This window comes from Hipposideros armiger, unplaced genomic scaffold, assembly GCF_001890085.2.
Source record: "Hipposideros armiger isolate ML-2016 unplaced genomic scaffold, ASM189008v1 scaffold_138, whole genome shotgun sequence".
Classification (NCBI taxonomy): Eukaryota; Metazoa; Chordata; class Mammalia; order Chiroptera; family Hipposideridae; genus Hipposideros; species Hipposideros armiger.
This window is the reverse complement of record NW_017731488.1, coordinates 11,866-35,507: the sequence shown is the minus strand read 5'-3', so window position 1 is coordinate 35,507 and position 23,642 is coordinate 11,866. Positions and strand designations below refer to the sequence as shown.

General features: G+C 52.2%; 1 protein-coding gene across 5 annotated transcripts in view; it reads left to right on the top strand.

Annotated features, from left to right (window-relative positions):
* The window catches only part of ASAP3 (ArfGAP with SH3 domain, ankyrin repeat and PH domain 3), a 44,540-nt gene extending 21,545 nt beyond the window's left edge, over positions 1–22,995 (top strand). For 2 of the 5 annotated variants that reach the window (XM_019650052.1, XM_019650054.1), the window contains exons 2-26: positions 2,191–2,263; positions 2,358–2,503; positions 3,922–3,996; positions 5,038–5,087; positions 10,438–10,587; positions 10,839–10,950; positions 11,191–11,276; positions 11,741–11,816; positions 11,998–12,084; positions 12,255–12,364; positions 13,276–13,345; positions 13,670–13,757; positions 14,765–14,813; positions 14,920–15,110; positions 15,201–15,334; positions 15,571–15,665; positions 15,898–16,075; positions 17,030–17,115; positions 17,284–17,399; positions 18,004–18,071; positions 18,166–18,273; positions 18,403–18,601; positions 19,616–19,841; positions 20,417–20,507; positions 21,608–22,995. In XM_019650052.1, the coding sequence (XP_019505597.1) occupies positions 2,191–2,263; positions 2,358–2,503; positions 3,922–3,996; positions 5,038–5,087; positions 10,438–10,587; positions 10,839–10,950; positions 11,191–11,276; positions 11,741–11,816; positions 11,998–12,084; positions 12,255–12,364; positions 13,276–13,345; positions 13,670–13,757; positions 14,765–14,813; positions 14,920–15,110; positions 15,201–15,334; positions 15,571–15,665; positions 15,898–16,075; positions 17,030–17,115; positions 17,284–17,399; positions 18,004–18,071; positions 18,166–18,273; positions 18,403–18,601; positions 19,616–19,841; positions 20,417–20,507; positions 21,608–21,682 (2,739 nt within the window). In that variant the 3' untranslated portion in view covers positions 21,683–22,995. The remainder of the gene's footprint in view (positions 1–2,190; positions 2,264–2,357; positions 2,504–3,921; positions 3,997–5,037; positions 5,088–10,437; positions 10,588–10,838; positions 10,951–11,190; positions 11,277–11,740; positions 11,817–11,997; positions 12,085–12,254; positions 12,365–13,275; positions 13,346–13,669; positions 13,758–14,764; positions 14,814–14,919; positions 15,111–15,200; positions 15,335–15,570; positions 15,666–15,897; positions 16,076–17,029; positions 17,116–17,283; positions 17,400–18,003; positions 18,072–18,165; positions 18,274–18,402; positions 18,602–19,615; positions 19,842–20,416; positions 20,508–21,607) is intronic. The other 3 variants (XM_019650053.1, XM_019650055.1, XM_019650056.1) reach the window with 3 other exon arrangements.
* The last annotated feature ends 647 nt before the right edge of the window (positions 22,996–23,642 follow it).

The window sequence follows — 23,642 nt, the reverse complement described above, 5'->3', positions numbered from 1 at the left end:
TGGGTGTCATACGATGGGAAGACTCCCCAAAAGGTATCTAAAGCGTGGACGTAGTCCTTTCAGGTCCGTGTCCTAGGACTTTGCAAACCATTATTCATTTAGGTAAACAATTTGGAGCACCTTCTGTATGCTAGGCACACGGACCTGCCTTTTAGGGAGTTTTCTAAATCTTTTTGTAATTTGTTCATAGCTTGAGCCTTCACTATCTTTTGGAGTGAAGCCATAACTCTTTAATTTAATCACCTCTTAGCTTTTCCTTTTCAAGTTTCAAGTAGGGGATCAAGGGCTTTGGTGAACATGTGTTTCCCCACCTGGGTCTCTGGGAACTATAGAGATGCCCATGTTTCTCTCCTCTTATCTTTGTCTCTCCAGTAAGAAGTGTCTTTGTTCTTTAGCTGATTCAAATTATCAACCTCCCTAATTCCCTGACTCTCTTTCTTCAGCCCTGGGATGGGCCTCCACTGGTCCCAAACATGCAAGTGTCTCAAGGTCATACTCAGGGAGGAGAATACTAGGTTTCTAATCTGTATAGAAAATGGGCCTTTTGATCAGCATCAGCAGCAGCAGCTGCTGATAACAATCACAGGTACTATTCTTTGAGGACACTCTCTGCTCAGCACCATGCTAAACCCTTTATGTGCATCATCGCACCCAAAATAATCTTCATAACAACCCTGACAGGTAGGCATTCTAGCCTTCATTTTACAAATAGCTGTTTAGGAAGCTCAGAGAGAATAGGCAACTTGCCCAAGGTCACAGAGCATCTGGGCTGTGGAGCTGGGCTTCAAAACCCAACCTCCTCCCTCCAGAGGCTTCCCAGAACACTCCACGTGGCCTCCGAGGTCTGCGTGCCCTGTGCATGACCTCCTGTGAGCATCGTTTAGAATCTTCGTAGGTACCATTCCAAATGTGTTTGTTAACTCTTGTCACATTGAAGTAACTCTTTGGAGATGAAGCTCTGATCCCATTTTAGTCACTAGACTAAACAGGTGGGGCTGGGGTCAGGGCGGGGCCATGTATGTGGATGGGGCACTGTCCTGGGGCATTCTTGAAAACCCAGCTCTGCTTCCAGCCCACTGTTTCACTCTGGGCATGGCCTTCCCACTCAGCCTTAGTTTCCTCATCGGTGGCTCTGTGGGCCCCTTGGCAGTCCTAACATTCTAGACATCCCATGTTGACTATGTATTTCATAAGGGCTACATGAGATTGGCAGCTTCCACACCCGGTTGAAAGAGGGATGTGTCTGGGAGGTTTCCATCAGGCTGAGCCCAGCTGGGGCATGTGAGGCCTGCTTCTCGCCATCAGTTTCTGGCCTTCCCGGCAGCCTGCTGTTTGTTCTGCAGTCCCTGGACTTAGGGGTTGCCTGATGTCACCCTACAATTCTCTCCACGGGGGGTTGAGTGTGCCCCCTCTGCCCTCTCTCATCTCACCGCCCATCCATGGTGTCCTGCCTCTGCCTCTTCCGCCTCCTCACATGGCTGCTCATTATTATTTTTTTAAATTGCGGAACAGTGTGTTTTTCCAGGATCCATAAGCTTCAATTCAAGTAGTTGTTTCAACCCAGTTGTGGAGGGCACATCTCAGTGGCCCATGTGGGAATCGAACCGGCAACCTTGGTGTTATGAGCCCATGCTCTAACCACCTGAGCTAACCGGCCACCCCACATAGCTGCTTATTGAGCCTGGGACTTGGGAAACAAGCTGTGTCTTTTGAGAATATAGAGATGTCCATGTTCTCTCCTCTGGTCTTTTACAAAGCATTTTGTACATATTCATCAAATCATTAATTCAGCAACTCCATAAGTCCACAGTACCATTCCCATTTTGCAGACAAGGCACCCAAGGCTCAGAGAACTTAAAAGATGTGTCTAGGTTGACACACTAGTTAGTGCCAGAGCCGAGATTCAAGCCAGGTCTGGCATACCCCACCGTGCCACATGCTGTGGATTCGCCACCGTTACCTGGCCTGCGCTGGAGTTGGGGAGAAGTCTGTGGTCCTCCTGGAGTGCTGTGACTGGTCTATGGTTCCCACATGGTCTGGGTGGAAGAAAGTGGTCTCTTTATGTTTGGAGAAGGGTGCAGGGGGACGCTAGGGAGGAAACTCTTAGTGTGTGTTTGGAGGGTGGGATCGTGGAGTCAGGCACCCCTCCCAGCTGAGCATCCCTGAACCTCTGTCCATGTTTGCTTCCAGAGTCTGGAAGGAGACCAGGCCATCCTGCAGAGAATAAAGAAGGCTATGCGGGCGATCCACAGCTCCGGCCTTGGTGAGTGAGTCTGCTTGATGCCCGCTCTGGCCAGGCAGCCCCTTCCTCAGCCCAGCCCGGAGCTAACGCTGAGCTCCCTTCCCTACCTCCACAGGCCACGTGGAGAACGAGGAACAGTACCGAGAGGCTGTGGAGTCCTTGGGCAACAGCCACCTGTCCCAAAACAGTCATGAGCTGTCCACTGGCTTCCTGAACTTGGCTGTGTTCACCCGTGAAGTGGCTGCACTCTTCAAGAACCTGGTGAGGCCCCTGATCCTTTCTCAACTAGGCCCTAGCCTAGGCTAAGGGTAAATCTAGTGAACTTAAGAACCTGACAGGGAAAGGGTTGGTCTCCAGCCTTCTCCCGGAATCCTCCTGGACTCTAGTGTCCCTTGACCTCTGACCCATGACCTGAAGTCCCTATCCAGTTTTGACCTATCTTTTGCATGATTTTTCCTCTCTGACTTCTCTCTGTCTGTCTTTCACCCTCCTCTTTGTCTTCTGTGGTGACTTCCCAGGAGTGGGTGGGGGGCGGGGGGTGTCTCACAGTGGGGAAGAGCCCCACACCAGGGCGGGCTTCCTGGAGGAGGTTTGGGAGAAGGGAGAGCAGACTCTGGGGTTCCTGTGTTTGCGCCACCGCCTCCCCTCCGCCCTCTTTGTCCTCTGCTTTCCCAAGCACATCTGCTTTGTCCTCAAAGCCTAGACCCTGCCTCGCCTCCACAAGCCCCTCAGCTCTTGCACGGGGGCCCAGGAGCCTGAGGTTCCTTTCTGAGAGACTGCCTTTCCCCCTATCCTCCGAGTCCGCTTCTTGGGGCCACGCAAGATACAAGCTCTTTCCATGTGCAGGCCTGGTTCCCAGTGACTCACATGTACTAACTCATTTAATCCTGGAGCACAGCTCAGTGGGGTTGGTTTCACTATTGTCCCCACTTCACAGGCTGGGAAACTAGGACATGAGGTTATGCATCTTGCCTGAGGTCATACAGCTGGATTTGAACCCAGGTTGTCTGGCTCCAGCATCTTGAGCATAAGCCTGGCTGGAAAAAGCCTCTCTCCCTCCAGGCTTTCTTGGACTGGTTCTCATGGCTCCTTCTTTTTCTTAGTTTCTCTCTGTCTCTGCTGAGTGGGAAAGATGGCCCAGCGGGCCCAGGTTCACATCTTACCAGAAGAAAGACGAAGTCTTTCTCTCACAACTTTGGCAGAAAAGTCCCAGGAAGGATCTGATTGGCTGGCTTGAGTCATGTGCCTGTTCCTGATCCAATCACTATAGCCCGCACGCTGGTCAGCTCTGACTCCTGTGTTCACTCCATGTGACCACAGGGAAAGCGTTCCCCACATTAAAGGGGAGACAATGAACTAGCCAGGCAGAAACAACAGGAGGACTTCAGAGAGAGAGGGGAGGGAGGGTGCTCCTAGCAAAGGAACAGACACGGGACTGACCGTGATGCTCCTGGGTCACGAGGTGCTGAGGCTGAGTTAGTCAGAGGCGGGGTGACAGCTTTTATGGGAGACCAACTCTGCCATCCCCTTCTACCCTTCCACCTTCTCATCTTCCTCTCCCCTGTCTCCTTGACCCCCAGCACTGTCCTTTGTCTCCTGATGCTTCCCTGTACCCGAGCCCCTTGGGGCTGGACAGACAGTCACCCAAGGTGGGGTGTGGGGGTCTCTGCTTTTTCTAGGTTCAGAACCTGAACAACATCGTCTCTTTCCCCCTGGACAGTCTGTTGAAGGGACAGCTGAGGGATGGGCGACAGGTAAGTTTCTGTTTGGGGGGGTTTGGGGGGGTACCCAGAGGTGGTGGGATGGAGCAAGAAAGAGGTAGGCAGGAGACACCATGGGGGAGGCCAAGCGAGGCTGTCATGGTGGGAGTCTGACTCCATATTCCTGACTCTCAGAAGGATAGGCTCTGGGGTCAGCCTAGGATGGCTCACCTGTCTGCCCAGGGCCCTGATGTGAAATAGCTTGTTGAATTCTTACAACCCTATGTGGTGGGTTCTATAGTACTATTATCCCATTTTGCAGCTGAGGAAATTGAGGCTCAGAGAGTTTGGTAACTTGCTTACAGTTTGCACAGCTAGTCAGTGGAGGAGGCAGTGTGGGATCCCAGCTCCCGACTCCCATGCTTTGCTGCTCACTTTGCACCTGGCAGCGCCTGGCTTAGGCAGAGTAGAGCCCAAAGAAAGGAACAGAACAAACTCCCTGGGAAGGCTGCCCCAGAAAGCCCAGGGGAGGAGCTGTCCTTCCCCCAGAGGCGTCCCTTCTTGCTCTAGGCTGGACACCAGACTGGGAACCACCCAAACCAGACAGGCAGGCTTTTTCACCTGGATGACTGGGACACCTTGGAAGTCAGGGCTGTTCTGACGGGTGTGAGCAGCCAGCCCAGGCAAACTAGGCCAGGGACCAGCCAGGTCTCACTGGTTTGCTGTGTGGCCTTGGGTAGACGTCTTAGCCTCTCTGTGCATATGTTCCTCTATCTGTACCCTTCTTGCTGAGAGGATGATCTAATACCAGGCAGGAGAAAACAGTTGGATAAAGTTAGGGGAGGGGGTCTGACCTTCATACCTCTATCCTCATCCCCATGGTCATCTCCATCTTCTGAGGGAGGCAATTCAGGGCAGACCCCCAAAATCTCCCCACAGGTTTTCAGTCAGTGCTATGGGAGCAGGGATTGGTTTGAGTAAGGCTCTGAGCAGCATAGGGGAGCACACAAGCAGGGTCCCCTAGGGTAGCAAAGTGTACTGTTGATTCCAGACCCCAAGTGCCTCTTTAGGCAAATTGTACTTTTTAAACCACAGGATTCCAAAAAGCAGCTGGAGAAGGCGTGGAAGGACTATGAAGCCAAAATGTAAGTGGCTGCGGTCTGGGTGGTTTGTCCAGGAAAGTGATGTTTATATTGTAGCAGGAGGCTGGATTTAGGAAGAACCTAAATGCTGTCAGGACATGTTGCGCCAAAGTGCATGATATGTCGCTCTCTATAGAGGCATTTATGGGAGTGGTTTATGCCCAGGCCTGATGGGAGTCTAGAGGCTGGGCTACAAGACCACCAAAGAGGAGCTATTGTGAAGGGACCCCAAGATGCTGCTCTCAGAGACCCATCCGCTTGGTGGTGTCAGATGTGGCGGAGACGGAGTGGAGCTACCGTTTACTGAACATCTCCATATGCTGGTCATGTAACCCTCACAATCACCCAGTCCTGTGAGGGAGGTACGGTATCTCAATTAACAGAGGAGGAATTGGAGGCTCAGAGAGGTTAAGGAACTTGCCCAAAGCTACACAGCTAGGCAGAGGCAGAACTGAGGTTCGTGCTCCTCGATCGTCTTTTTGCAACACCAGGTGGTATCTATAAACATTTGGTTGGACAGAGAGGAGGAAAGGGATTTGATGTCATACCCAGGCCTCTGGTGTGCACCTCGGATGACATGGAGAAGGAAGGAGCCTCAGGCTCCCAGCGACCTACTCCCCCTGAGCAGAGACGGGCTCTGCCTTCTGGACTCTGTACAGGTCCCAGCCCAGCCCTCTGCCAGGGCCTAGCCACGCCCACTGTACCTCAGAGCACTGTTTGCTCTTCTTTGTAAATCTTTTTTGTCTTGTATTTTGCAAAAGCAGTACATGTTCCTTAGAATAACTCAGAGAGTGTGAAGTGAAAGAAAAAAATTAATCATCCTTAAGAGAGGGTTAGGGTCACGTGGTAAGTATCTCGTACTTCTCTGTCATTTCCTTTTTTTTTTTTCCCCCCCATGGTGTGGGTAGCCCAGTAATTTTATTGATTAAAAAGAAGCAGAGGGTAGGGGGAGGACTACCCAAAACTAGGAGGAAAATCCTTAATTTCCAAGCCTAAAGTATTAACATCTTTCTAGCCATTTTTCTATATAAAAAAGAAATATTTTTACAAAACTGAGATCGTAATAATCATACAGTTTTGTCTCATTTTTTTCTCACTCAAAAATGCATCGTGACCATCTCTCTACACCGTGACATATTCTTATAGAATGTCACTTCAATGGGTGCCCACTGTGCCCGCATAATCCACAAATGTATTTCATCCACCAAAGATTTAGCAAACTAAATCTTTGCTCCCACCCATAATTATCTCTGTAGGATCAATTCCAAGAAGCAGACCCTGGAGCTTTATTGTCCCCCGGCCTTCTAGGGCCATGGGGACCTCCTCGAGTCTGAAGGAAGGCCAGACTTCTCCCTCTACCAGCCCAGTGTGGGTGTAGACCCTGTGGTCATGGGTGTGGGAGCTGCCATGGGCGTGGCCATCTGCTGCCGTAAGAGGCCCAGGGAGGGGTGTGGACATGCGGGCTATCTGTCTCCTTATGACTCGATGTGGGTCACGTGGCCTTCATCTTCCTGAGTTACCCTGGCTAAGTAAGCCCTTGGCCTTTCGGGACCTCGGTTACCCAATGGAAAGAATAAACTCTACCCTGCTGACTGTCCCCAAGCAGCTCTGCTTTTACCAGCTTTATATATTGAGCTTGCCTGTAAGGCTTCATCTAAAGAAAAGACTCGGTGTGATTGACGGGGAAAGGGGCTTGGCTGGGGTTATGCTGTGAGTTATCAGTGGGGCCTGGACTAGAACCCAAAACTTCTGAGTCCAGTGCTCTTCCTGCTCTGCTCCAGGGTCTCCTGGCTCCTGCCATCCATGTTACATAGGCTGAGCTACATGTCCTGGCACAGGCATCTGGGTGCATGCCTTTTCATGAGGGCTCCAGATACAGCTAGATATTGACGAGCCATGAATTGATGAATAATTCCACGTCATTCTTACCAAACCAGTCTTGGCAGCAGCTGGAAGGGCCCAGGGCCCTGATAGCGTCTAATAGCACCAGGAGTCACATCCCTGGGTTGTTCATATCGGAGGAGGGTTCCCCTCTCCACCTGGGGCTGCTGAGAAAGGCATCCCAGGCCCTGTGCAGAGGCCAAGTTTATCTAGGCTGCTCCATGTGCAGATCTGTTTCCTCATCTGAGAAATGGGGCCCAGTCATACCTTGCAGGGTTGATGTGGGGATGAAATAAGTGCAGTGCGTATAAAGCACCTGGCACTGCCGTTCACTAAGTATTCACTGGCCATCTTCCTAAGCCAGAACTTGGGCCAGAGTAACACAGCAAGGGGCCGAGACGCAGGAGCCAGATCTCTGCTCCTAGCACTCCCCTGGCCAGCTTGGCATCTTGGGCAATCACTTCCCTTGTCTGGGTCTCAGCCTCATCATCTGTCAAGTATTCCCTGACCATGATCTATCAGAAAAGACACTGTGACTGTCACCAGCTGGGGCAGCCGGGCAAGGAGGGAGGGATGGAACCAATCTGAGCACCGTGTTGGTTACCAGTGCAGTCCCCAGGGCTCTAGCACCAAACAGACCTGGGTTCAACTCCTGCTTTACTACTTAACAGACTTGGACAAGTGATGTATTATCTCAGCCTCAGACTTCTCATCTGGAAAATGGGGTAATGATTCCTGCCTCACAGGGTTACTGCTTTAGTGTGTGAAGGGTCTAGCAGAGTGCCCAGCACAAAATTTAATGCTTAAACATAGTAATTAGTAATAATAGCAGCTTATACTTAAGAGCTTCCTTTGTACAAGGCACTAAGATCAGCCATTGACATCTGTTATCAGATTTATCCCCCTTGGCAGGGAAAGGTACTGTTATTATCCCCAATTTATAGGTAAGTAGTGAGGAGAAAAACACCACCACAATCTCTGCCTTAGTGGATCCCACTGGCTTGTAAACGAGAAGAGAGCTGTGTTAGTAGATAATAGAGACACAAAGTGACGGTGTCAGCACAGAGGTGGCAGAAAAGGCAGGTAGTTTTGTTTAGGTGGAGGGCAGGGCCGTCAGAACTGAGGGACAGAGTTATGGTAACTCACAAAGCCATGGATGGTACTTTACAGCTTATCTTCATCCTGAGCCCACTAGTTTCTGTCCTTTCATCTCCACTAGGCCCTGTATTAAACATATTAAATGAATAAATAAGGAAGTACCCTATGCTAAAAAAAAATGATCTAAAAGAATCACCAATAGTTATTATAATTATCAGTATCGTTAGCATCATCATAATCCTACCATTTATTGAGGACTTACCATGTGCCAGGGACTGTACTAAATGTTGTTTCCCATGCAATTATATATCATCTGAGAACTAGACAGTATTAGTCTCATTTTTGAAATGGAGAAGCTGAAGCTTAGAAAGATGTATAAAGGTTAAGCAAGCGAGGGAGCCGCCATTCAAATCCAGAATCCACATTTCTAGCCACTGTGCTACACGGCAGCTTCCTTTCTGTCCATTCACTCTGGAGCAGACAGACGTCTTTCCATGCCAGGATATATAGATTCTTCTCTTCCTTTTTAACAGCTTCATAGTATTCCCATATTAGGGACATAGCACCATTGATTTAACTACTTCCTATTGATAAACACTTAGCTTATTTTTCATTTTTCACAGTTGAGAGATATAGTAACAATGTATACTTGGGAGAGTCCCCTGCCATCTCCCAGCTCCTCTCCCACTCAGTTTCCTGCCCTCCTTAGGAAGCTGGCTTGTCCCAGCCATTGCCCCTCTCTCTGCTGCTCATCCTCAGATCCCCAAAGAAGCATCTGCCCTGATCCCCAGGCCCAGTTCACAGAGCCAGTCACCACCCCAACTCCACGAACTGCCCTGCCACAAACTCCCCCTTGGAATGAAACTTAACCACTTAGGAGAAAAGGTTTTTTTAAAAAAATAAGCCTGGGCCAGCTGAGTGGCTTGTTGGTTAAGAGCTGGCTTGGGATGCCAGGTCTGAGCATCAGGGCCCAAGTTCAGATCCCACATGAGGGCCAGTGACGCTGCGCCCTCTACAGTTAAGATGGTGAACAACAGTTCAACCTGGAGCTGGGCTGCTGTGAGTCGCTGGCGACGGCGTAGGCTGCAGTGGGGCTGGCTGGCAGTGGGTGTGCGCTTTCGTGAGCTTCCGTGAGCTTCCATGAGCCACCGTGAGCGGCTGTGCAATGGCCGGCGAGTGACTGCCTCACCTGGGAAGAGCGCAATGATAATACCAACATGGGCCAGTGAAGCGAAGTCCTCCATAACTAGACTGAAGAACAAAAGGGCAGCAACTTGTCTGTTCCCCTCCCTCAATTCCCCAATAAAAAATCTTAAAAAAAAAAAAAACCAATAAAAAAAAAAAAAAGCTTGCAGAACCCCTCTCTAAAACAGTGGTTCTCACCCGGGATGATTTTGCAACCCTACCCTCACCCTCAGCGGACTGTTTCTGGTTTTCACAACTGGGGAGATTAGTATCTAGTGGTTAGAAGTCAGGGATCCTGCTAAACATCCTACATGCACAAGACAACCCCCACAACAAAGAATTATCTGGTCGAAATGTCTGTAGTTCCAAGGCTGAGAAACTGCTCTGGGGACAGATTCTGCATATAAACTGTCCCTGAGGTCTGGCCTCAGTAAGGCCTGGAGCTTGAGAACCAGAAGAGACCCAATAATTCATTCTAGGCCATTGCTTCCTCAGTTTATAGATGGAAAACTGAGACTTAGAAGGGCCTATAATAATAATAGCTGTGGTGTCTGCTGTGTGTTAAGTCTTTTGCATACTTTATCTCATTGGGTACAGATAAGGGTCCCCATTTTCCAGATGAGGAGACTGAGGCTCAGAGAGAGGAAATAATACAGCTCGTAATGTATCCCCATATCTGTCTGCTCTGCTCACGGCTGGCACCTACTTAACGCAGAACCATTAAGTGAGATGTCTCTGTGTGGGATCCGTGGTCATGTGCACCAGCCTCAGATGTAGACACACTCTCATTGCCGGGAGTGGGTGGTCTCATGAGTGTGGGATTTCCAGGAAACCATTTACACACAGTTCCACCCCTCCCCAAAGACAGAAAACTGCCAACCCTCGAGATCTGCCGGAGGAAGGCCCAGGTTACTCTGAGTTACAAGGAAAGGAAGCGCTGTCTGCCTTCACTTACAAAGAAAAGAACAAAGGTTTTCTAAGCTTTAAATGGGAAGCTCCATGGTCCTAAATCCCTTCCAACAAAATCCGAAGGGGTCTCCCCAGTTCCCAGCTGGCCTTTCTCTGAGCCCATCACCTTCCTGCATAAAAACCTTCAAACCCTTCCAATTGCTCTTGGGATAAAGACCAAGAACCTTGACAGGGTCTGAATTAGGCCCTGCGTGGTCTGTCCCCTCTTTACCTCACCTAGAACCACTTCCCTCTCCATCTCGGCTCGTGACCCCTCCTGCCTCCATCCGTCACATGCTCTGATCCTCCTCCGAAGCCCTAGCTTGCTCCAAGGCAACTTCTCAGACATCAGATCCCAGCTCAAACATCACTTCCTGGGCAGCCAGAAAAGGTTGTGTTCCCCATTGTACTCTCCCATCGCTCTCCTCACAGCTGTGGTTTGAGTCATGCCTTTCTCCCCCATGAGCCTGTGGATTCTCTGAACCTGCCTTGTTCACTATTTTACCCCAGCCTCACCACACAGCTGGCACATAGGAGGGTCCCCTCACTCTCGTGTGCCCGTGGCAGAGGAGCATGTAGGGATGGTGGGATATGAACGGGGCTGGCAAGAGTTGCTCAGGCCTCTCTTTCCTTGGGGTCTAGGGCCAGGCTGGAGAAGGAGAGGGACCGGGCTAGGGTGACAGGAGGGAGCCCTGGGGAGGTGGCCCAGGACACACAGAGAGAGCGGCGGGTCTTCCAGCTGCACATGTGTGAGGTAAGGGGTGCTCCAGGGGGAGGGTGGGATGGGATGTGTCTTCCTGTCTGTGTCTCCTTAACCCCCAGGGGCCCAGTCACAGGCTCAACTCAGGTCCTGGCCGGATGGCCCTTGGGGTGTCACCAGGTTCAGTCATGGCCAAGAAGATTAGCTTGGGAGGGGGACTGCAGCCCCTTGTCCCCAGGATTCAGCTTCTGCTCACATGGCACATCTTGCCCTGCCTCCCCTCCTGCCCCCCAGTATCTGCTCAAAGCTGGGGAGAGCCAGATGAAGCAAGGTCCTGATTTCCTGCAGAGCCTCATCAAGTTCTTCCACGCGCAGCACAAGTAGGTTTCGCCCCATGTCCCCACCCTACCCCCCCATGCTCCTTGTCCCTTAAGCCTTTAGGCTACATAGAACAAGGCCCAAGCCCAGTGTCTGGCAGACCCTCAAGGACTCTGGTATGTCTGCACATCGTTGGTAATGCTTTTTACGGCTCTTTACCGAGCACTCTCCATATGTCAGGCACTAAGCACTTGACTCACTTGATCTCACTCGACCCCTCCCAACATCCCTGTGAGCAGGGACTGTTATTATCCCCATTTTACAGATGGGAAAACTGAGGCTCGGATTTACTAAGATCACACAGCTAGGAAGTGGGATCTGGACCCAGATACGCTAACTCCAGAGTGCCTGTTCTTGACTATCCGACTCTTGTGCCCGGTGATCCTTGGAGCACCTTCTCCCACACTTCTCGCTTCTTCTCTCATTTTCATTTCTCTGGTCCCTTGTTTGGCCTGGTACCTCTCAGCTTCTTCCAAGATGGATGGAAGGCTGCTCAGAGCCTGTCCCCCTTCATTGAGAAGCTGGCAGCCTCGGTACATGCAGTAAGTTGGGCCTTACCCTTTGGTACGTGGTCAAGCCCCCTGTCCTTCTGGGAGAATATGGGGGTGTGGAAGAGCTGGCTCCTGCCCAAAGAGTGAGGCCCCTGCCCTGCTACTCTGGGTCTGGGCTCTGCAGCTGGCACATCTGCTGGTTGATGACGGAGTCCTGCTCGCTGTTCCGTAGCTGCGGCAAGCCCAGGAGGAAGAGCTACAGAAGCTGACCCAGCTCCGGGACTCCCTCCGAGGGACGCTGCAGCTCGAGAGCAGAGAGGTCAGCCCCTGAATCACCCCAGGAGGAATGCCTTCCCCCAAGACCCACCATGGGGGGGTGGGGAGAAGGAAGGCCCCAGAGGGTCCCCTTGAGAAGTCTCCCTGAGTGAGACACCTACAGACTGGGGCTCTTCCCCACCCTGAGGTCTCCTTTGCATGTCTGAGGAACAGGAGAATCTGAGCCGGAAGAACTCAGGAGGTGGCTACAGCATCCACCAGCACCAAGGCAACAAGCAGTTTGGGACTGAGAAGGTGGGCTTTCTATACAAGAAAAGTGATGGGTAAGTGACTTGGAAAGCTTAAGTAACTTGCCCCAAGCCACACAGCCAATAAATGACAGGGTTGGGGTCGCTGCCCAAAGGAATTGTTCGTGTTGTTTCTGTAGACCCTGAGGGTTCCAGGACCCTCCACTCTGGCAATGCAAAATCGTCACAGTCCTGGGCACATGAACTAAGCATCGCTGGTTGTCCTTGACTTACAGAAGAAGAAGAACAGCAGCTAACACTTTTTGAGCACTTATGCCCTGGACAGTCTCCATGCCCTTACTCTTAACCTCTACAATATACTGACTATGTCTGGAAATGAAACTGTTACCTGGGCCTCGCTCCCTGGTGTAACACAATCAGTCTGTGAAAGCAAAGGCCCTTAGGGGTTTTGTTCATGCCTCTACTTTCTAATCAACTTTTATTGGAGAAAAATAACTGTTAAATCAATTAATATTTACCTCTTACGGGAGAAGTGTTAAGTAGCTTTGGAGCATGGATTTGCTAATTGTATTTTGGAGGCCTCAATATTTATCTTGTTTTGTCTCTAAGCATAATTCATCTGTTGCGGTCACAAGGCTGTCCTGCCTCTCCGACTAGGAGCTTACTAAATTTGGGAGCTGTGTCTCCTCCATCAGACCAGAAGCTCTCAGAGGTCAAGCTCACATGGTCTCCTTTAGAATAAGGATTCCCAGAGAATCCTGTTTCCTCATCAGACTAGGAATTTCCTAAGGGCAGAGCTGCATCTCCCCCTTCAGCAGGGAGCCCTAGAAAGTAGGGGATGTAAGGGTCAGGGAACGGAAGAGGTAAAGCGGTGTGGCTGGAGGTCATACAGATGGGACTACAGACCTGGTCCAGGACTCTGTTTTCTGACACGGGAATTAAGTATAAGCCTTAGGTCACTGTCTCTCTATTCCTCTGGGCCCTAGAATTCGAAGAGTCTGGCAGAAAAGGAAGTGTGGAGTCAAGTATGGCTGCCTGACCATCTCACACAGCACGGTGAGGCCTGGACGGGGGAGGGTCTCAGAGCAAGATGAGTTCTCTCTCCTGGTGTTCTGAGCAGACAAGTGTCAAGCCCTCCCTCTAAGACCGGCCCTCAAACCTAGATCCAGGTTGCTAGAGACCCTTTATGGAGGGAAGAATAGGACCCAAAGCCCCCAACCTAGTCTGGGCCCATACTCCACATCCTCGAGGTGCTGGGAGAGGGGAGACATAAACTGGAACCAGATTATTATACCCATTTAACAGATTGGGAAACAGAGGCCTAAGAGTTTGGGAGGCCCGGAGGGTAACATGGACATCCTCTACCCCGATTTCCCACAGATAAACCGGCCCCCAGTGAAGCTGACCCTGCTGACATGCCAAGTGAGGCCAAACCCTGAGGAGAAAAAGTGCTTTGACTTGGTGACTCGTGAGTAGTCCCTGCCCCTCCCCCACAACTGCCCAGGGCTTCTCTAAGAGACTTGTCAGCTCTCTGGAGCCTATAATTTAGGAGCCTGTGTCCAATTCCACACTTATCAAACAGCTGCCATAGCAGGCAAAAGACTCCTTAGGCCCTAGACCCTCTCTGTAAAGCATATTTGAATGGATTTTGAGATTTGGCATTTGAAATTGTTATTGCTTAAAAATGTTCACTTTTCATCCTTTGGAGCCTTTGGTGGCAGGCTTTCCTGGGGGTCAGAAGAGAAGTGCAGATTTAGCACCATCAAAGGTGAAAGAGAAAGGCCTGCCCTGCTATGGGGAATCAGGAAAGACTGCTTGGAGGAGAGAGCATTTGAGGTTAGCCTTGAAGGACACAGGAAGTAGAGTAAGGAGAGGGCATTTCAGGAGACAGAGCTGGCACGAGGAACAGCATGGAAGCAGGAGAGTGGGTCTGGCCAGTTTGGCCAGAGTGTGGAGTTCACATAAAAACAGTGGGGGGTGTGGCCTGGGAATGCCTCTTAGAGGTTTGGACCTTATTTCCTGGCAGTAGGGAACCAAGGGGTAGGGGGTTGGGGGTCTTGGAGCCGGAGAGTGGTTTGGTTGGAGCAGAGCCTTAGGCACAACAATCTGGCCGCTGGTACAGGCTGGGGAACAGGGGAGAGATGGGAGCAGGGAGACCAGACAGGAAGCTGTGGGGCCAGGTGGAGTGGTGACAGTAGGTGCAGAGGAGACCCTGCCTCTGAGTTGGGTAGGGTCCTGTGCCCTGGGAGACCTCCCCTGACCCTGGAACAATGGCTGCACAGAGACAGCCTTGCTGGGATCCTACTTTGTAGGTGACTTCTGGGAAACTGCCCCCTCTGCTGGCCACTGTCATTACCCGCCCTGGCCCCATAGGAACAAAAGCTCTATCTGGACCCAGCGGATTGGGTGAGGGATCCCTGGGCCCAGGGAAGGCCAGCAGGACTTCTGTGGGCCAGACATCTCCTTTCCCGACAGACAACAGGACATACCACTTCCAGGCGGAGGATGAACATGAGTGTGAGGCGTGAGTGTTCCCCCATGACCAGCCTGGGGGTGGGTGCAGGGGGGCCTGATGGACAGGACCCCACAGCTGTGGGTATCATAGCCGTGCCACCCCATACACTCTGCAGGTGGGTGTCAGTGCTGCAGAACAGCAAGGATGAAGCCTTGAGCAGTGCTTTCCTCGGGGAGCCCAGCAGCTGCCCAGGGCCCTGGGGGGGCGCCGGGCTGGATGGGGAGCCCCAGGACATCACCAAGCTACTCATTGCGGAAGTGAAGAGCAGGCCTGGGAATGGCCAGTGCTGCGACTGCGGGGCTGCAGGTCCGGGACCGGTGGGGCTTGGGCGAGGAGGGAGGTGGAAGGGGAGGGGAGGGGCCTGCACCTCCAGGCATGAGCCGCTATCGTTTGCAGACCCCACGTGGCTCAGCACCAACCTGGGCGTGCTCACCTGCATCCAGTGCTCTGGCGTCCACCGCGAGCTGGGCGTGCGCTTCTCGCGCATGCAGTCCCTCACCTTGGACCTTCTGGGCCCCTCCGAGTTGTTGGTGAGGGCAGGGCAGGGACAGAGGGGATTCGGGGCGTGGTTTGATCGGGGGGGCGAGGCTTGGGCAGACAGGCTTAGTCAGAGCTTTTTGAAACGAATGGGGCAGGGCCGAGGTGGGACAGGATCCAGACAGGCCAGAAAAGGGGGGTGATCAGGGCAGGGCCTCTGGGGGTTCAGTCCTCCAGGGGCACTGTCCTAACCTCCCAGTCTCACACCACCACTTTCCCGCCACTTCAGCTGGCCTTACACATCGGGAACACACGCTTCAATGAGGTCATGGAGGCCCAGCTGCCCTCACACGGCTGTCCTAAACCCTCAGCTGAGAGTGACATGTAAGGGGATTCTCAGATGGAGGGTGTCCTGGCTGGGGGATTCTGCTTCCCCAGCTCCCAAGGTCTCAGAAGGATCCTGGACTAGAAGTCTGGGAAGAGGGGAACTTCGGATCTGGAAGAGTCCAGGACAGGTTCTGGAGAAACAGATATCTGTACCTCCCGTGGGATGATTCCAGGGGTCAGCTGGGCGGAAATAGTTTTTGCTCTGAGATCCTGCGCTTGTCTTTGGCAGGAGCGCCCGCAGGGACTACATCGTGGCCAAGTATGTAGAACGTAGGTTTGCCCGGCGGTCCATACCCGAGCCTCAGAGACTCTGGACTGCCATTTGCAACCGAGACCTCCTGTCGGTACTGGAGGCCTTTGCCAATGGGCAGGACTTCGGACAGCCGCTGCCGGGGCCTGAGGGGCAGGTGAGAACCCCCTCCAAGGGCCACTTATAACCCGCCTGAACCCACATATGCCTCAGTACTCCTCCAGGACCAGCTATTACTCCCCTCCGCCCACTTCTGACATCTGTTCAAACCCTGCCCATTAGAGGGATAAAATGAAGAGAGTACAAGTTCAGTCAAGCAGACCTGAGCCAGAATCCTGGCTCTGTTTTTTCCTAGCTGTGTGATCTAGAACAGGTGGCTTAACTTCTCTGAGTCTCATTTTCTCATCTGTAAAACAGGTTGATGATAGCACCCACAGCTTCGAAGTGAGAATTAAGTCATATATGTAAAGGGCCTGGTGCATAATATGTGTGCAATAAATTGTTAGTATCTTTTTTTTCCCCTTGAATAACCTTAGAAATGGGTACGGGTGGGTCAGATTACAGCAGGGAAGGCCATTGTATGGCTTTTCCAGTAACAAACATCATGTGAACTGGGGGGTGGGGGGGAGGATATCAGAGACATTTGAAAGATTAAATCAACAGGAGCTGCTGACTGTTTGGACATCAAAAATTGGATGTCATGTCTTTGAGCTGTCTGATATCTCTATGGGGCTGTCCAGTGGGCAGTGAGAGTGCAGTATGTAGATGAGGTAAGAATTTGACACAGGCTACGTGGGTGATTGCTGAAAGCATGAGGGTTAGCAGGGGTCCTGGACGGCCCTGAGAGAGGAGGCGTCCAGGGCCAAGAACCATGTTTGGGAAACATTGTCCACGGGGAACAAGAGGAGCCAGAATCATTCAAGCAAGCAAGGAAGGAATGATCTTTCACCCTCCTCCCAAACACGAGGTTCCGTCATTCAGTCTCATCTCTCAGGGGTTCTGACAGCTTCAGATCTGGAGGTGTCACGGGGCAGCAAGAGTTCAAGAGGGGAACACTGGGTTGGGGGCAAGTGAACTGGGGGGAAACTCAGAGGTGTGGACGTGTATTCAGGCACCTGGAGAGCTCGCCCTGCACTTGGCTGTCAGAGTCGCCAACCAGGCCTCCCTGCCCCTGCTGGATTTCATCATCCAAAATGGGTGAGAACCTCCCTGCCGTCTGTCCATCTGTCCGTGTCCTCACACTGCCCCCCTTGCCTTGCTCTTCTCCCACTCTCTTCCCTTCTCTCCTCTTCTCTTTTTTTCCACTGACATTGACCCCTTGACCTGTCTGTTCCCCATCCGTCCTCCCTGACCACACACCCGCAGTGGTCACCTGGATGCCAAGGCTGCTGATGGGAACAGCGCTCTGCACTACGCTGCTCTCTACAACCAACCCGACTGCCTCAAGCTGCTGCTGAAGGGGAGAGCTTCGGTTGGCGCAGGTGGGGCTCGAACACCTCCTCCATCAGGCTCCCATTCCTGACTACCCCTCCTGTGGTATTTCCCAGACAGAGAGCACTGGTCAAAAGCATGGACTTTGCAGACAGACTTCAGCCCTAGTGCTGGCTTGCCTCTGCCCATCTCTGTGACTGTGGGGCTTGTCTATTCTGCTCTTGAGCCTCAGCTTCCTCATCTGTGAAATGGGTATAATGCCACTGATCTAGTAGGCCTGCCAAGAGGGTAAAATAAAATACTGTTTCTGAAAGTACCTAACCAACTCAATATTAGCTGAATCTGAATAATAGTGATTATAATAGCCATTTACTGTTTAACATGTGCTTGGTAATGTGCCAAGTGTTCTACACATATATTAACTCTTTTAACTTTCACAACAACCTGGTCAGGTAGTTACAAGTATCATACTCACTTTATAGATGAGAAAATTAAGGCCCAGAGAGGTTAAGGACCTCGCCCAAGGTCACACAGCCAGAAAGTAACAGAGCCAGGATTCAAACCTGGACAACCTGATTCCAGAGGCCCATCTAAACCTCTGAGCTAGGATGCTGCTTTGAACCTGACCATGTCCCTTGACTTTACCCCTCACAGTGAATGAGGCAGGAGAAACAGCTTTGGACATAGCCAGGAAGAAGCAGCACAAGGAGTGTGAGGAACTGGTGAGGTCTAGGGAAGGGGTGGGGATAGCCCCTGATCCCCTCTCTCTCCTCTGAGCCCCGACCCTCTGAACTGCCCAGGCTTTGTTTTTGGCAGCTGGAGCAGGCCCAGGCTGGGACCCTGGCCTTCCCTCTGCATGTGGACTACTCCTGGAGAATTTCCATAGAGCCTGGCTCTGACAGTGAGGAGGACGAGGAAGAGAAGGTGGGTCCCAGCCCCTGCCTTTCTGGCCTCTAGAGAGCAGAAGGAAAGAGCCAGAGGGGACCTGGTGGGGGGAGGGGCAGGGTTGAACTAGAAGAACCAGCTGTCCTCCCTCCCACACTGCTGCCCCAGCAGCGCTGCCCTCTGAAACCCCAAGCCCAGGGCCGCTGGGCCAGTGGGAGGACGGACATCAGCAACAAGACCTATGAGACCATCACCAGCCTGGAACCAGCTGCTGCTCAGAGCCAGAGTGAGGAATGCCCCCCACCATTGCCAGTCAAAAACCCTTCTCGGACCACGGTCCAAGGACGTGCTGGACATGCCAGTGGAGGTATGGTTGGCTGCCCAGAAAAACGCTTGTCATGCCATTCATTGAAGGTCTACTGTGTGCTGGGGCACTGAGCTCAGAGTACATGTGTTAGTCCATATCATCCTCACAATCACCTGTCAGGTAGGGGTTATCATCTCTTCCTTACAGGTACAGGAACAGAGATGTTAAGTAACTTGCCCAAAATCCCACAGCTAATGAGTCCCTGATGTGGGCTTCAAACCCAGGTCTGTCTTATTCCAAATTTGTCAATGCTCCACTTAAATAAAAAGAGAGAGAAGCATTTATTGAACATCCACTGTGTCTTGAGTCCTTTGGGGGTTACTGAGACACAGTCAAGGTGGGGGGGATAAAAACTGGAATGCAGTCTCTTATGACATGAGGCACAATGTGATATGGAATGTACATCCCCAAAGGACAGGGACTTTGAGTGTTTTGTTGACTACTATTTCTCCAGCATCTAGCACAGAACTGTTTTTTTGTTTAAATTTTTTTAAATTGGGGAACAGTGTGTTTTTCCAGGACCTATCAGCTCCAAGTCAAGTAGTTGTTTCAATCTAGTTGTGGAGGGCGCAGCTCCGTGGCCCATGTGGGGATTGAACCGGCAACTCTGGTGTTATGAGCACTGCACTCTAACCAACGGAGCTAACCAGCTGCACCCCAGAACTGTTTATTGAATGAATGAACAGACTTGTTCTGGGAGGGAGCATGTCCTGTTGGGACTGAAGGTTTAGGTAGGCTTCCTGGTAGGGATAGCACCTGAGTTGAACCTGAGGGGTGAGCAGGAGAGTCCAGACTAAGGAGAAGGTGTGGGCAGAAGCAAAACAGTGTATCACTGTGGCCCTGGCTGTTGTGAATGTCATGGGTGAGTGAGGCTGCAGCATAATGGGAAAGAGTAGAAGGAGAGGTAGATGGGGAGTAGGAAGTGGGGAGAGGACCACGATAGATCTAGGGGCCAAAGACTGATTTGAAACTGAGCAGAGGGATAAGTACTGTCTTTATCACTTCTGATTCCAGATCGTTCCGAAGCCCCGAGCCTAAACTCAGAACCTCCTGAGGCCCTGGAGAGCCTGGGAAGTCCAGCCTCCTCCTCTTCCAGCCTCACAAGCCCTGTGGAACTTGGAGTTGCCAACCAATCCCCACCCAGCTCTGAAGAGGGCCTCTGGGAGCCCCCGGGCACCTCCCCACCCAGCCTGACATCTGGAACCACCCCTGCGGAGATGTATCCCCCCGTCAAGTTCAGGTTGGTGAGAGTCCAGCTGTGCAACCTGGGCAAGTCTCCTGACCTCTCTGATCATCCATTTATTTCTTAATCTCTAAATGGTGCCTGCCTGAATATGGCGACACCTTCCGGCTCTGAGGCCCATGACTAATGCAGAAATGCTGGACCTTCAGTGCAGGGTGATGGGGCCCCTTTCCCCTTCACACACCTGCTCCTGAGCCAGGCCTGGAGAGCTGGGGAGGAGTCTGGGTCCCAGACTGCTGAAGCTGGAGTGGAGGCTTCGTCCCACCTGTGTGGCTTGTTCTGGAGACTGTCAGTGGGGTCTTTACTCTGTCCACACCTCTAACCCAGGACCCAGTCCTCCCTTCCTTGCAAACCCTTTCAGCTTGGAGTTTTGGGAGTAGACATGGAGAAACCCCCAGTACTCTCTGGGAGTCAGTACCAGGCCTCTGAGGCCTGTGTTGGACCAGCCTGGGGACTTGTGGACTCTACCTACCCATCCTAGGTCCCCAGCCTTGCTCTACCCCTGAGCCCCTTCTCCCCACTCTAAGGGACTCTCTGGGCAGGGGGTCACGTTGCCTTTCCCTGTCATCCAGCTCAGAGAGCACGCGCTCCTATCGGCGTGGGGCCCGAAGCCTGGAGGACTGTCCCTCAGCCAGGCAACCTCTACCCAAAAGGAACATGACGGTAGGTCGGAGCTCAGGACTGGTTTGAGGGGAGATGGCAGGGTCCCTGGGAGGCAGAGTTGGTCAAGAGTGGGCATGTTGGGATGGGAGGCCTGTCCCCATGATTAGGGTACACATGATGGTCTAGGGGGCCACAGTTTGACCAGTCCCTGTCCTGGTGCTCCCTCTGCCCCACTCCAGCCCAGGATGGGTGATGCTGGGGAGATCCCAGGCCTTGAGGGATGGCAGGGGTGAGGCCTTGAGGGATGGCAGGGGTGAGGCCTTAAGGGATGGTAGGGGTGAGGCCTTGAGGGATGGCAGGGGTGAGGCCTTGAGGGATGGCAGGGGTGAGGCCTTGAGGGATGGCAGGGGTGAGGCCTTGAGGGATGGCAGGGGTGAGGCCTTGAGGGATGGCAGGGGTGAGGAGGCCCAAGCTCTTCTGGCTGCTGCCAGGGGAGGATGAGCAGAGCTGTGTCAGCCAGGCTGGCTGCTCAGAGAAGGAATCACCTCTCTGCAGTAGCGACAGGATTCGGGTGGCTGTGTACCAGCCCTCGGTTTGCCCCTTCTACCGGAGTCTCCTGGAATCTGCTGAGGCTGCCAGCTCCCAATCAAACAGGAAGTGCATATATTTAGTTGAGGAACCTGGGAGGGAACATAGGACAGAGCCAGTGGTGCCTGCCTGGAGGTAGATGAAAGTGTCCCTGCAACAGAAGAAGCTTCCTCTGTTCCTTGTTCCCTGGGGATTCCTCAGGGATGGCGGTAGTTGTCTATGTTGGGAGTGAGGGATGACAGAAGCAGGAGCTGGGTCTCTCTGGGGAGTTGTCATCCTCGGTTCATCCAAGTCAGGTACCAGACACAAATCTGTGTCTGCAAACAGGTATCTGTCACCCAGCATTCTGTTGATGCCTGTTGTTGAAACATGTATGATAAGAAGAGCCCTGGCTTTCGAGTGAGGAGGCCTTGGGCAAGTGGCTTTACTTCTTCAAGCCTCAGTTTCATCATCTATAAAATGGGGATATTTTCATCTACTTCCACATTATGATATAATTTCATCAGCATAGCATAGTTGTGAAACTGAGATCAACAGCTGGTGTATTACAATTTTCTTCCTTCTCTCCCCAGGTTGGCTTCCCTGAAGGAGAGAGCTCAAGAACTGGGGTTCCCCCAGCAAGTTCTGTGCAGCTTTTGCAAGACTAGCTCGTGCTGGCCCTCGCATGCCTGAACCGCCCCTATGCTGGACCCCAGTGTTCAGAGCTAGGACTTGAGCTCACACAACTGGGGTGCTGAGGCATTCATTTCCTTGGGTCTTGCGCCCTCTGTCCCTGGTGCCTCAGTGGCTGGCCTTCCTCCCTGCCATGGGCCCTATGGCCCCTGCTAAGGACACTGGCCCCTTCCATGTTAGGGCTGATGGCAGTTTTCTCCCCTCTGTCTCATTACACCCCAGGGAGCAGAGAGCCCTATGGCTGGATCTGAGTGCTCCTGAGCTCGTTTCGGCTGCAGAGCTCTCAGTCCTTTATCAGACCAGGACTGTGTTTCTTCCATCAGTCTGGGGGAGCCACAAGAGTAAGACTGGCCCACCTTCATCATTCTCCACGTCCAGACCAGGGACTCTGCCAGACTAGAGACAGCTTCTTGGCCACTCATTTGTCTCGTATCCCTTTACTGAGCTCTGGCTCTATGTCCAGACCTGTGCTGGTCCCTGCAGATGCCACATGAATAAGACAAGGGTTCTGCAGATGTGGTGCCTTGCTGGTCCCAAGGGTTGGACGTGGGAATGAGCAGGGCCGGTGGTTCTGGGCTCAGGGGCAGACTGGCAAGCAGCGGGTTTATACCTTCCTGACACTGCCGTTGTCTGCAGCCCATGTCCGTTCTGGTTGGTCAGTGCCCATTCTGGACTGGCTGTTAACTAAATATTCTGAATATCACTCTTTTTGAAGGACAGCACAGCCTTCCCAGGGACCTCTCCTGTATTCCCCAGCCAGGAAGCAGAGTAGGACTCCCCCCCCCCCCATTGCCCACTCTCCTTCACTTAGCAGGACGGAAAGGAATGGTCCCGGATGATGGATTCACTTCTCTCCTCTTTCTCTTGGTTCACTCAGGGGCCTTCCAGTCTCAGGGAGGAAGGTCCAAGAAAGGAGAAAGGAGAGTGATACAAATGGGAGAGTGGAGACTTAACGGTTCTACTTCCCAGTGCCAGAAATTCCACCCTGGCTTTCAGCCCCATATTAGAAAGCAGATCCACCTAAGCCACCACCCGTCTCTAACGCCTCAGCTTTACGGTTGCTGGTGCTGGGCCCTGGCAGGGATGGGCCAGGCCAAACAGGAGAGGCCAGAGGGTACCAATGGCCAGCACAGCAGCCTGGCCCAGAGCCTGGGCTGCTTACCCTGGAGACCTGACTGCCCTGTGTTCCCACAGGCACAAAGTTGTCTTCTGAGCCTGTGTCTGGTTTTGTTCATCTCAGACTTGTTCTTTCACTCATCTCTAATAAAAGATATTTTTTTGGAGTAAATTCCAGTGGTTTTATTTATGTGATTTGAAGAACAATAGGGAAGGGGAGGGAATCTTAGGGCTTGGAATGCTCTCTCTGGGCCCTGTAAGGGAGACAGTCTGGTTGGAGCAGTGGTTTGCAACCAGGGGGCAGTCTTGCCCTGAGGGATGCTTGGCAAAGCAGAAACATTTTTTTTTTTTTATTGTTCCCAACAGGAAGGTGCTGCTGGCAGCTAGTGGCTAGAGGTCAGGGATGCTGCTAAACATCCATATACAGGTCAGCCCCCCACAGCAATGAATGATCTTGTCCAAATGTTAATAGTGCCACGGTTGGGAAACCTGGTGTGGAGGAAAGAGCACTGGACTAGGAGTCTGGAGACCTGCCATTTAGCTCTGCCACAGTTCCTGGATTTCCCCTGAGACAGGTATTTGGGGGCAAGGAGTTTATTTGTGAGATGATCCCAGGAAGCATAATGAAGGAGAAGGGACGTGAAACAGAGAATTTCAAGAAGCAATAGAAGTGGGCCGACCGAGTGGCGCGATGGTTAAGAACTGGGTTGGGACGCCAGAAGGCCCCTGTTCAGATCCCACATATGAGGGCCAGTGACACTGCCCTCCACAGCTAAGATGCTGAACAACAGCTCAACCTGGAGCTGGGCTGCCATGAGT